The sequence below is a fragment of the Populus nigra genome, chromosome 10 (assembly GCF_951802175.1).
Source record: "Populus nigra chromosome 10, ddPopNigr1.1, whole genome shotgun sequence".
Taxonomy (NCBI): Eukaryota; Viridiplantae; Streptophyta; class Magnoliopsida; order Malpighiales; family Salicaceae; genus Populus; species Populus nigra.
The window spans coordinates 15,607,243-15,620,858 of record NC_084861.1 but is presented as its reverse complement, the minus strand read 5'-3'; the positions used below and the strand labels follow the sequence as shown (position 1 = coordinate 15,620,858).

The 13,616-nt window shown below is 34.4% G+C and overlaps 1 protein-coding gene and 1 pseudogene across 2 annotated transcripts in view; both read left to right on the top strand.

The window, feature by feature from the left end:
• Window positions 1–13,616, top strand: part of LOC133705647 (uncharacterized) — a 63,909-nt gene that overhangs the window by 3,383 nt on the left and 46,910 nt on the right. The window contains exons 4-8 of one of the 2 annotated variants that reach the window (XM_062130963.1): window positions 4–156; window positions 685–780; window positions 901–948; window positions 1,032–1,462; window positions 1,632–1,879. In XM_062130963.1, the coding sequence (XP_061986947.1) occupies window positions 4–156; window positions 685–780; window positions 901–948; window positions 1,032–1,462; window positions 1,632–1,721 (818 nt within the window). In that variant the 3' untranslated portion in view covers window positions 1,722–1,879. Of the gene's footprint in view, window positions 1–3; window positions 157–684; window positions 781–900; window positions 949–1,031; window positions 1,463–1,631; window positions 1,880–13,616 lie in introns of those variants that run through there. The other variant, XM_062130964.1, reaches the window with a different exon arrangement.
• On the top strand, window positions 3,795–8,968 carry LOC133706005 (uncharacterized; annotated as a pseudogene).

Below are 13,616 nucleotides of genomic sequence, written 5' to 3'. Positions count from 1 at the left end.
CAGATATTGCTCTTGATTTTCTCCATCGCTGCCCACGTTTTGCTACTACAATGAATGAAGTTCTGAGGACGAATGCTTTGATTTATTTGTCTATGATGCCTCAAACATTCCCAAGTGCAAGTCGACTTGCATTTTGGCAGCGATGGATCTATTCATGTTAGTATCTCTTCCTTCGATTTTTCCTCCTCCCATTTCTCTTCATTTCCTCTGCCAATCTTTTTTACGTATACTGTTTTTGGAGATTATCACACCGTCACAAAGAAAGAAAGCAAGGTTCTATTTGATATAATTTTTGTAAATTGATATAAACTATTTTTTAATTTTTTACCCATAGAAAAATTGTAAAATATTTAGTTAGAAATGATTTTTGGTTTAATCAAAAATTTATTACAAAACTGAGTCAAAATTTTAATGTCATCTAAAGTTTAGGAAAAAAATTAATCTTTAATTTATGAATTTCAACTTATAATATATCTATTATTTAAAAGAATTACTTTAAATTATTTTTATCAAACATATTTCTAAAATAAAGTTATTTGAACCTTTTTTTTATAAATGATCTATAAAAAAACAACTACTTTTTAAATTATGATTCATGTTAAAAAATCAATTTTTTCATAAGTGATGTTAGGTAAACTTGAAGTTATATTCACTAAGATTGACTTGATTCTAAAATCACGGCAGGTATTCCCATGCAATCAATTGCTACAACTGATGACAATGTTCGTATCAATATGCCTGATCAAAGCCTAAGTGAGTCGAAGAACACTATCCTCCAAGGTACGTATTTGCGCAAATCTCTCTCTGTTTTTGCTCCCTCTCCTTTAAAGGGGTATGGCAAGCACAGGATATATGCTGCTTGTGATAATTTCTCTAATTTGTTTTTGCCCAACTTTTCAGTGTTAAGCAAATTGCGTGGGTTTGCAATAAATCTCCTCGCATTCTTAGGTAATCAAAATATATCTGACCTCTCTTCACTTCTATCATCATTATCATGGTTTTATCTGATCACTCTTTAATGGTTGATCTAGGAATCAAACAAATATACGATTTGAAGAAGATCCACATTTATTCAGATAAAATTCTACGGTGTATGTGTGAGTACATATCAACTCTGGATTATGAGGAATACATCAAGGCAGATGTACATAGAGCATTCCACAAAGCTGCAAGGAATGGCATGGTTGAGTTTATTATTGAGGTGGTAAAAGCTTGTCCTCATGTAATGACGACTGCAGATGGCAACGCCAGGAACCTATTTATGTCCTCGATTGCAAACCGGCAAGAAAAAGTGTTCAGCCTTTTCTATGGACTGGAGTCAAACAGAGCACGATTTGTTTGCCTCATGGATATCTCTAGAAATACAATGCTACATTTGGCAGCAAAACTATCACCTCCTTCTCAACTAGCTCGGATCTCTGGTGCAGCTCTCCAGATGCAGAGAGAACTACAATGGTACAAGGTGAGCTTTCTACACTCAACATCTTTAAAAACAAATGAAAGAACCTTGATCAAAGATATTTTAGAACTGATTAAGACCTAATTGATTTGAATCTAGGCTACCCATTTACTCATTTTCATTGTTATCCAAAAAGAATTAATTTCACTCGAATTCAAAAATCTTGATGCAGGAAGTGGAAAGCCTACAGACAAGGATTTTCTTAATCAGAACGACCAGACACCCAGGGAAATATTTACGTATGACCATAAGGACTTGGTAGTGAAAGGAGAGCAATGGATGAAAGAAGCAGCAACTTCTTGTACAGTTGTGGGTGCTCTCATCATTACAATTATGTTTACTGTCGCATTTACTGTTCCCGGCGGGAACGTTCAAGAGACCGGCTATCCGGTTTTTAAAGATGAGAAATCTTTTACAGTATTTATAGTAGCGGATGCAATCTCTCTGTTTTCTTCATCAACATCAGTGTTGATGTTCTTAGGAATTCTTACGTCCCGATACGCAGAGGAAGATTTCCTTAAATCCTTGCCCACCAAGTTAATTATCGGCCTTTCCATGCTTTTCTTCTCTATTGCAGCCATGATGGTAACCTTCTGTGCTGCTCTAATAATTATGTTGGATGGGAGATTGCAAGTTATAATTCCAATTGTACTGCTTGCTACTATCCCTGTAACTTTTTTCATGTGGCTGCAATTTCCCCTGCTAGTGGAGATTTTTGTATCCACATATGGACCAGGAATCTTCAACAGAAAAATGAAACCCTGGTACTGATTAATGGTGATAGACAGTTAGAGGTTAACAGTTTATTGTTCCAGTCTGTTTAGCAATTCCTAATTCCCCGGGATGAGCTGTTTTCTGTTCTACAATTCTGTTAGTAAGTCCTATTCTTATGGGGCTGGTTGTTTTCTTTTTTAAAATTCTATATTAAAAAAATATTATATTATTTTTTTAAGTTGAAGTATTTAAACTAAAAGTTTTTTATTCCACATTAAAAAAACATAAACTTTTTTCTTATGAATATAGAATACATATATGAAAAAACTTAAAATTTCATATTGAACAAATAATTTTTTTTGGAACATAAAATATATATATTAAACAAGATCAAATCTCACATTAAAAAAATATAATTTTTTTCTTATAAATATAGAATATATATACAAAAAAATTTCAAATTTACGTTGAAATTTTTGTTTTCTTGAAATATAGAAAAAAACTAGATGTTAGCACCAAGCTATTCTAACATGACGACAACAAACATTTCCCCAACTTCTATTGTTGTTGAAGTCCTAAGAGATGATAACTATGATGATTGGAGTGCCTGCATGAAAAGCTATATGTTAGCTCAAGAACTCTGGGATTTTATTGAGCCTGCTGGTCATCATGAAGGTGATCAAGAAGGTGACTCTAAGCCTATTGATCATCAAGAAGGTGACTCTAAGGCGTTTTGAGGAAAGAATTCTTCAGCTTTACATGCAATTCAAATTTCTTGTGCACCACATTTACTTTCCAAGATTAGGAGCATCACTTCAGCCAAAGTTGCCTGGGATACTTTGGCAGATATGCAAAAATTGCGAGTAACAACAGGCCATTATTATGAACGCGGGTAATACATCCATCATTTCCTCTTACCCTCTCTATGATGCAAGCACAGCTTGCAAAAGAAGCTAAGGCCGAGCAGGTCATGGGCCTCAGGCCCGGCCAGCCCAACATGGTTTGGACCAAGAGTGTTTGGCAAAATACAACCTATAAGCTTTACCCTTGATGTTTAACAAAACATGCTTTGTCAGATATTAAAAATTTTCAAAAAATTTTGTTGATTTTTTCTAATTTATTTGTAGGTCGCTTATGTTTTTTTAGATATTTTATTATATAATTTATTTGTAAATTTTTACCGTGAAATATATAATATATAATACAATTTTTTTCTTTAAAAAAAATATATGCATTTATTCAACTTCTTTTAATTGGTTTGTTTACTAGCACCAAAATATAATATATATATTTTAGCTATGTAATATTTATGAATATTAAAATTAAAAATATACATAATTGAATATTTACTAATATCCAAAACAGAAATATTATAAGTAGATCATTGTATCATAAATCAATATTTTTTTAGTAATTTAAAACAAAAATAATAATTTAACTTATTTAAAACAAAAATAATAATTTAACTTATCTTAATTAAAACATTTAAAAAATAATAATTTTTTTTATGTCACAGATCCATATTATAAAATCTTTATTAATTAATTAAAGTTTTTATTTATCATATAACAACTCCTGAAAGAATACTTCTTTCCGTTAAAAAACAAGATGCATGAAATCTATTTTTTCCCCCCACAAATTATGAATTTTTAAGGTCGCATGACACGAAACTACAAAAACCGAAGAAGAACGGGAAAAGAGAAGAAAAGGAAGCCTTCCCAAAATCCTAGCTTCTCAATTAATTGAAATCTATCAAATTTTCTTTGTTGTTTCGATTGTCAACTGGGAGGTGCTCGTCAATTAATTGTCCCAAAGCCTTGCCCTAGCTTCAATTCAAGTGCTCATCTTTTCTGAACTGCTTCCAATACATTTGATTTTGTGATTTCTTGTTCCATTTTGATTATAGCTTTGATTTCTGTTCGTTTCTCTCTTTTCCAGTTTGTTCCTTCAGAGCTTTGGCTTCCTGCTATTGAGAGGGTGGTTGGCTGGGTTCATTGTTGGTGACATTAGCTTTCACCAGAAACCTCATTTTCCCACAGGTCTGCACATTCTTTTTTCCCTGCTTCCCCCCCTGGCTTCTTTGATGTTTTCCTCTCGATGGTGCTCAATTTCTCTTGGTTGCTTCTTTAAATCATGTATCTCTTCAAGAACTTGGACTGCCTCTTTTGCTTTCCCGATGAAGATTTTTGGGACTGCTATTTTGGTTGACTGTGTGTGGAGGTGCCCTTGGATTTGTTTTCTTTGTTGTTTTCTAGAGTTGTGTCTGGGTTCAGTGAGAATTGTTTTGGTTGTTTGTCTAGGTAGCTTTCACACTAGGTGTTTGATCGAATTTTTGAGAGAAATGGGCCTTTGTGTTTTCAGGCGTGCACTGCTCACACGCTTTGCTAGCCCTTTTTGATATCCATAGTTAAAATGCTCATATTGCTTTTTGAGCAGCAAATTGAGGACATGAAGGAACAAGTTACTGAATTTGAAGCTGTTATTTCAGTTCTTGACAAGTATGTTTCTCAATGAATACATGCCAAAGACTTGGTCTTGCCGTCTGGAAGTGAACGAAAAGAAATACCCTTAGCACTTGGAGATGGTCGATGAATATATTTGGCTCTTCGAAATGATTTTTTACTATTAAAGTGCACAGAAGGAAAAAAAAACCATATTCACACTATTGAAAAGCTATTTTTATCTGATTTGGCTCTTCAAAATAGCATCTTCCTGAAGATGTTCTAATACTATTTTTTTTTGGTTGAGATGCTAAAATTTGATGCATGAAAATTGATTTAAAAAGTACAATCGAACTGCAAAATGAGAAAAAAATTGCTAAATTCATTAAAAACATGTAGAATTTGTCTTTTAATAACAAGCCAGCTGGGATCCATCTCTTTATTTGTTTTTATTTTCTAAAGTGGTCATGGCATAATGTTTTTTTTCCTTTTTCTCTTTTCCTAACAAAGAGAATGGATCCATCTCTTTTTCTTTCCCTTTTTTCCTAACAAAGATTATGGTTCTTTTTCTTTTTTCTTTTTCCTAACAAAGATAATGATTCTTTTTTCTTAATAAAGATCTAAAATGTTACCACCAAAAAATTTGCTCCTTTTCTGGTTGGTTTTCAATTAAGTTCATGTTCATCCTAACCATTAAAAATAAAATAAAATATAATTAATCATTTTTAAAACCGACACTCTAAAATTCCTCTTTCTCTTCTAAATAGTGACTGATGAAATCAATTAACTCCATTTCCTCTCTCTATATATTCCCACATAATTATGACGACTTGTATAGATCTTGATAAGCTATAATTGTCTTTGTACACAGCTTTTTTTAAGCATGGCAACATACATTTTTCCAAGTGCATTGTTGTTGAAGTCCTCAGAGATGATAACTACGAGAATTGGAGATCTTGCATCAAAAGTTGCATGCTAGCTCAAGGTCTGTGGGATATTGTTGAACCAGCAACTATTAGAACTCCTAACGAAAAGGATCCTGAAGCTGACACTAAGGCTTTTGATAACCAAGAAGGTGCTTGGGCAGGTTCTAAGGCTTCTGATAGTGAAGAAATTGCTAAAGCCAGTTGTCAAACTTCTGATAATCAAGAAGTTGCTAATGCCGATTCTACAGCTGCCGATGATCAACAAGGCACTGATTCTAAGAAAGTTCTTGATCAAGTAGAGCACTCTGAAGCTCCTGATAGCGGAGATACTGCTAAAGAAGATGACTCGCAAGCTTCTGATCATCAAGAAGGTACTCGAGCAGATACTGATACATCTGATAATCAAGATGTTGCTAAAGTTGATTCTTAGTCTCCTGCTAATCAAGGAGGTGATCAAAATGTCTGTAAGAAGGTTCCTGGTGATCAAGTTGCTAAAGCTGAATCCAAGGCTCTTGATGATCTCAAGGAAGGGCTCAAACTGACTCAGAGGATTGGTGTAAAAGGAATGCAGCTGCTTTACATGCAATTCAAATTTCTTGTGCACCACATATACTTTCCAAGCTTAGGAACATTGATTCAGCAAAAGATGCCTGGGATACTTTGGCAAATATGCAAAAATTGCAAGTAACAACAGCTGAACCACCACAATTATCAAGAATGAACGCGGGTAATACATCCATCTTTTCCTCTTACCCTCTCTAAGATGCAAGCACAGCTTGCAAAATAATGCTGTTTTTTCCAAACAGAAAAGGCATGACTTTTGCAGGACTCGATAGATGGCGTGAACTATATAAGCATGCCCATGAAGGTAATTGGGAAGCCACAAAAAGATTTCTTGACCTTCATCCAGAAGCAAAAAATGTGAAAATTACACCTGTTGGTGAAACAGCTCTTCATGTAGCGATTGTGGCTGGGAATGTGAAACTTGTGGAAAAGCTGGTAGAGCTAATGTCACCTGAAGACTTGGAAATAGTAGAAGAACATGGTTGCTCAGCACTTTCTTATGCTGCTATGCAAGGAATCACAAAGATGGCCAAATGCATGATCATAAAGAACAAAACATTGGCTAACCTTCTGAATGGAGGACGTATCCCAGTTGTGGTGTCTTGTTTGGGAAATCATAAGGATATGAACCATTATATTTACTCTGTCACTCCAGCTGAACTGCTATGTGAGGACAATGGTAACCATGGATCATTCTCCTCCAATTCTCTATAGCATCCGAAATGTTTGGTAAGAGACAAACTCATGCAAGCACAATGAATTAGCCCCAACATTCTTGTTGATACTTGTTTGTTGCTTTTGAAATGCTAAAATACCAGATATTGCTTTGGATCTGCTTCAACTTTTTCCTAGTTTGGCTACCGTGTTGGATAAGATTTCGAAGCTTAATGCTGTGATGCAATTGTCTGTATTGCCCCATAGATTCCCTAGTGGAAGTCGACTTGCATTTTGGCAATGTTGGATCTATTCCTGTTAGTATTACTTTCTCTGATTTTCATCCTCAGAGCCTCTTCCTCCACACTAGTCGCATGTTTGAAAATTCAGGAGGAATTTGTTGTTTGTGGAATACTTATGGAGATGAAATTTGCATCATTTTTGGATAATTATATAATAAGTTCATTTTGTGTGTGTGTGTGTGTGTGTGTGTGAAATAAGTTCACAACTCATGAAAGCTTTTTCATTGAAAGGCATACACATTGGTATAGGGGCTATCTAATGCAAGATTAATTTTTCTTTTGCAGCTTCGAGTAGACCGCAGAAAGAAGTTATAAAGCTCCTCAAATTCCTAGATATTTTATGTGGCTATACACATAACTGGATGATTTTTGTTGTTATCATCACTAGTATCATGTTATTAATCTGATAATTCTTTCCTCACCCAGGCATAAAGCAAATATATGATGTGAAGCTGAATCATATCTACTCTGTTGAACTTCTACATCGAATGGTTGAACATATATCAACATTGGATTTCAAAAAATACGATGAATGGGGGTTATTCAGAGCATTTAACAATGCTATTAAGAATGGTATAGTTGAGATGATTGTCGAGATGGTTAAAGTTTGTTCTAATCTAATGCACACTCTCAACAAGAATGGCAGAATTATCTTTATGTCTTCAATTGCACACAGACAAGAGAAGATTTTTAGCCTTTTTTATGGGCTTGAAGGAAGGAACGGAAATTTCCTTTCTGTGACAGATTATTTTGATAATACTATGCTACACTGCGCAGGAGAGTTATCACCTTCTACTCAGTTGGCTCGAATCTCAGGTGCAGCTCTTCAAATGCAGAGAGAAATACAATGGTACAGAGTAAGTTTCTCAAGCATCAACTTTTTGTTACGCTAATCTGACTGATACGGGGTTTATAGTTGCTGTGCCTGAAAAACATTGTAGTCTTTCTTATGAACTGGTCAATACTAGAACATTATTTCTCTATTATTTCATAGCTCAGTGGTTTGGATTCAATATTGTAGGAGGTGGAAAGCATTGTGAATCCTAGGGCTAAAACGTATTGCACTCAAAATGGTGAAACACCTGGCCAATTGTTTACCAAGAGCCATTAAAAATTGATGGCAGATGGGGAGAAATGGATGAAGCAGGTGGCAACTTCATCAACAGTTGTAGGTGCTCTTATCATTACAGTTATGTTCACTGCAGCCTTTACTGTTCCTGGCGTTAACCAAGATACTGGATTTCCAGTGTTTTTACATGAAAAATCATTTCTGATTTTTATAATATCCGACGCAATTTCTCTCTTTGCATCATCTACATCAGTGTTGATGTTTCTAGGAATCCTCACGTCATGTTATTCCGAGAATGATTTCCTTAAATCATTGCCTACAAAGTTGGTTATTGGCCTCTCCACGCTTTTCATCTCTGTTGCAGCCATGATGGTTGCCTTTTGCGCTGCTCTGAGTATTGTGATGGATGGAAGATTGGGAGCTGTCATTCCTGTTTCCTTGCTTGCTGGAATTCCTGTAACCCTTTTTATATTGCTGCAATTTCCTCTCCTTGTTGAGATTTTCATATCCACATATGGACCAGGTATCTTCAACAGGAAAATGAAGCTTTGGTACTGAACATATTTGTTTTTCAATGCAGGGGACGTTCTCTCCGTTTCGTGTACTTGAGCCAAAATTCTTGAACGATCAGCTAGAATTTAACTTTATGGACCTCATGTGATTATGGTTTTGCTCACGAAGAGTATCATTACATTTGCCTTGAAGCTATGTAGAGATTATGCACGTAAGGTTGAATCTTGTGTTCATTAGTGATTTAAATCTTAGACTCCTAATCGATGTAGAATCTGTATCGCTAAGTTGTGGCCTATCTTTTTGTACAACGATCCCTTTACTGTTTATCCGTCTCTTTTTCTCCTTTTTTATGTTCCTGCCATTATGTTAATGATTCTGGGCTTAATTAAACTCAAGGAAACGTAACTCATATGAGAAATATTCCTTGATTGACAATGTTATTCTTCACAACATAAAAGACTTGACAATTTGAGAAAACATATAACAAGGCACTATAAAAAGGACAAAAGTTTGAATAATTTAGCATTCGAGTTTCACTTGCCAACACTGTAACACGTAAATGATACGAAAAGGCAGAGCTTCTTCTTTCTTTCCACTAATCTTCAAACACATGATTCACGATTTAGCTTTTTAGATAGATGCCATGAAAAAGCAAAGCTCTTCTTTTTCAAGAAAGAAAAGAGAAGAAAGTAGCTTTAATCAATTGGTTATATATGTAAGAGATTAACAAGTGGCCCATCCATTTGCATTTGTTGGTGTAAAAGACAACTTTTCTTAATAATTTCTTTTTTGAAAAAAGAAAAGTAAATTAAGTTTAAATTATAAAGGCTTTGGATTTGTAGGTGTATAAGATCAATAGGTGACCCATCTATCTATTTTAAAAAATTCTAAAATGTGTAGAGAATTCATTATACAAAATGTACCGTGAATCCCTTCACAAAACATTACAAAGTCGCTATTTACAATGTTCTTTTCTCCCTTATAGTACTAAATTATAGGCCAATTTAGGTTAATTTGCCAGGAAAGGATGAAGTTAAAATACAGGGACTAAAGTGATAATAAGAGGAAATGGATGGCCTTTTTTAACTTTAGGAGCAATGTTCATTGTAGTCCCCATGGCTTTCAAATTATAAGTATATATTATGTCCCTCCAATTTCTGAAATTTCAAACCCTAAAGTTCAGTGATTAGCAACCTTTTTAACTTTCCAAATTTATTTGTTTTTTTAGTGTTTTTGGTTCTGATGTAAATATAGCCTTCATAAATTCATTAAGAGTAGTAATCCTTGATTCAAAGCTTTGGATAAAAGAGCAAATCCAAGGAAACCATCACAACAATCCGACTCTAAAAGGAAAAATCAATTGATCTCTTAGATCATTGAAGAGGAAATGAGAATGTTACTCTTGTTCACAATTGTAGGAGCAAAGGTTTGGGATTTCAACACAGTTCTTTTCAGGCAATTCCAATCTTTGTGATGTTACTTGCTCTCCTGGAGTGTAAGATCCAGACTTTTGTGTAAGACCCAGACTTTTGGCTCAAACTTAAGATCAAGTCAGCCTAAATCCAACCTAAGTTAACCTAGGTATTTAAGAAAGAGTTGCAAGAGAATTTCTTTCCTCTCTTCTAATTCCTGTAGCCGTCGTGACCCTCCCCTCCTCAAACCAAAGAGTTTAGTTTTTTATCTTGAGTTTTTGGTTCAAGAAAGGTGGAAGTAGCAAGTAAGTGGTTCTCTTTTATATTACTTTCGATTATAGCTTATTTATGGAATGATTAAAGAAGAGATTAGGGTTTATAAGGATTGAAGGTTTATATTGTTAAGATTGATTTATGATTATTAAGGGTTTAATGTTAGGTGATTAATTAGTATGTTGTTGAAAATAAAGATTTATGAGTTAATTTGTTTAAATTAATTTTTATGGGTTAAGAAATTCAATTTTACCTTGCTATAAAATCTGGACAGAATGGTCTTGAGGTTGAAGATGACCAAATTTTATTTTGGTCCTTGATTTATGAAAATTACAGTTTAGTCCCTAAACTTTGAAAAATTATAATTTGACCCCTAAATGTATTTTGAGATTCTGGACAGTGTTATTATGATATTAAGGATGATGAATCTCAGTTTGATAATTAATTTGGAATATTTTTAGTTTGGTCCCTCAATTTTAGGAATTTACAATTTAGTCCCTGAACTTTATGAAAATTACAATTCGGTCCCTGGTATGTTCTAGACAGAATTTAGGATGGTTTATGGGCGAATATTCAGTATGGTTATGTATTTCCAGATTGGTCCTCCAATTTTGGTAAAATTACGTTTTGGTCCCTGTTTTGGAAAATTGTCGTTTTAGTCCATAAACTTAGGAGACTAAACCTGGTTTTATTTTATGCATTGGGATCTTTTGTTTGAGTTATTTTTTAGTATATTTCATATATTGTTATAGGTTCTCCTAACGATCCTCAATAGGATTTCGGGTCTTTCATCTGACATTCCTTTTAGTTCTATATTTTCCGGGTGAGTGGGATAATCTTTAATATGCATATAATATAAATAAATATGTATTTTGATTACACAATGAGTACAACCAGTAAATTTCTTGAATATTTATATATATTGCTTTATTTTCCGAGTATTCATTTATTCTTGAATTTGCACTCGCAATCTGTCGAACTAAATTCTATTTGATATGATATACGTTTCTTTGATGATTCTACGAATATCTATTATGCCTTGATATAGGACTTGTCAGTAACTCCATGCTAACGGAGAGTAGTTAGCTTATGTGCACATAGTATTCTGTATACCTAGCTGGTGAGAGAGGCATCGGCCTGTGGCGATTGATCATCCCATAGTGGTCACCTTCGGGTGTCATCTGGTCACCTTTGTGTGTCATCTGATCTCTGACATGTATTCCACTACGTTATGATAATATGTTTAGTATGTATATGTATATGTATATCAAGATAACTCATCTTGCAAACTATTAATATCTAAAATATCTAAAATGTATATTAAATATTATTCCCTCACTGAGTTGGTTAAACTCACCTCTCATTCTTAATATTATTTCAGGTTCTTAGTTTCTATTAGTAGGTGGACTTTGTTGAGTATTCCTGCTTCTTCAGTTTTGGTCGGTATGCCTTGCTTCTTTTGTGAGGCTTTCCTTTTAGTTTTGATTCGATGTCTTAGACGTTCCACTATTACCTTGTTTTAATTAAGTTTGGATTTGATAATGTAATGAGTATTATGAATTATTGTTTTTGTTTTAATTACTGATGAGGAGTTTTAAACTATCTTTTGATTTCATCATTTTTGAATAATATAATATTTTTTAAGATTATGAATGCTGTGTATTTTTGAATAAGTTGTTCTTTTGATATGTTTGTTTTGAGACTTAGTGTAGGTGAGGTGTTCTTTCGACACTACTCCTGCATTGCCGGTCATGGATCCGGGATTCGGGTCGTGACAGTATGGAAGGTCGAGGACTACATGGAAGGCAGGGGAGCAAAAAAGGTTTTACAGATTTACTTCCTAGTCTTGCACTTGAGACAACTCAAAGAAATGGCAACAAAAGCAGGAGCAGCAGCTTCTTTCATGTTCATGCTGTTCTTGCTGAACATAGCATGCCAAGCACAACTCTCCCTAAATTTTACGACAGCTCTCAGAAGTGCAATTGCGAGCGACAGGAGAATGGCCGCGTCTCTCATCCGCTTACACTTTCACGATTGCTTTGTCCAGGTACTTTTTGCAACCAATTTTGGCAGCCACATTTCTCCTCTCTGATTATGTATTATCTTGGAGCCAGTGTACTACTTATGAGTTAATCATTGGTTTTGCACCGTTGTGATGCCTCGATCTTACTAGAGTGAGAAGACTGCCCTCGGCAATCATAACTCTGCTAGAGGTTATAATGAAAAACACTGAAGTTGAGAAGATCTGTCCTAGAGTAGTGTCTTGTGCAGATATCATTGCTGTTGCAGCCAGAAATGCTTCCGCTTATGTTAGTATTGCAAGCTGCAAAACGAGGACTTGTGATTTATGATTCTTATGAAAAAATGCTTGAATATTCTCTTGATAAATGTTCAAAAGGATCAACATGTCTTGCATTGTAATTTGCGAGACGAAATGTATTCAGTACCAAAGCTTTATTTTCCTGTTGAAGATGCCCGGTACATACGCGGAAATGAAAATCTCAACGAGGAGGGAAAATTGCATCAATAGGAAAAGAGCTCATCTGAACAAAAAGGTCTTTGTTTTTATTTTAATATATATAAAAGAAGAAGAAGAAGAAGAAGAAGAAGAAGAAAAGAAAGAAGGCTTGGTGATGCTGCTGGCACTTGCTCCAAATTAAAAGACGGAGTTAGCTGCTTTTGCTTTTATCCTTTTGTACCAAAAAGAAACGGGAAAAGAAGGGAAAAGAAGGGAAAAGCGAAATACTTGATTTAATTAGCTGGTGCAGGTTTCTAAGGCCTAAATAGGGGAATAAACAAAGACCAGACTACAATAATAAAAAAAAAGACCCTTCTATAGTAATCGAGCACAATTAATATTTAAAACATCACTATTAAAAAGATGATGACAGAATAAAAAGAAGGTTTACAAGAGGCCATCTAAAAAAAGGAGGAGCAAGCAAACAAACAAAAGACTAAACTAATTAGTACTCTAGTTTAGGATATATTCAGGATTTCTAACTAGATTATATCTTGTATAACTGAAATTTCTAATTGAGAATTTTAACTACAAAGCCAAACAATGTAAGATAAGATAAAAAATCATATCCCAGTAAGGAATATTGGACTCGAAAATGAGCTGATTGCGAGTTAACCGAATAGACCAATAAAAGCCTTTGCAAAGAAGATTAAGAACCCTACGCTGAAAGTTGTTTCTGACCAGCTTGAACCATTCCTAAAGATTCTAATTAGGATCCCTAGATAGACAATTTAAACATTCGAACCAATGCATGAATTTACCCAAAAAAAA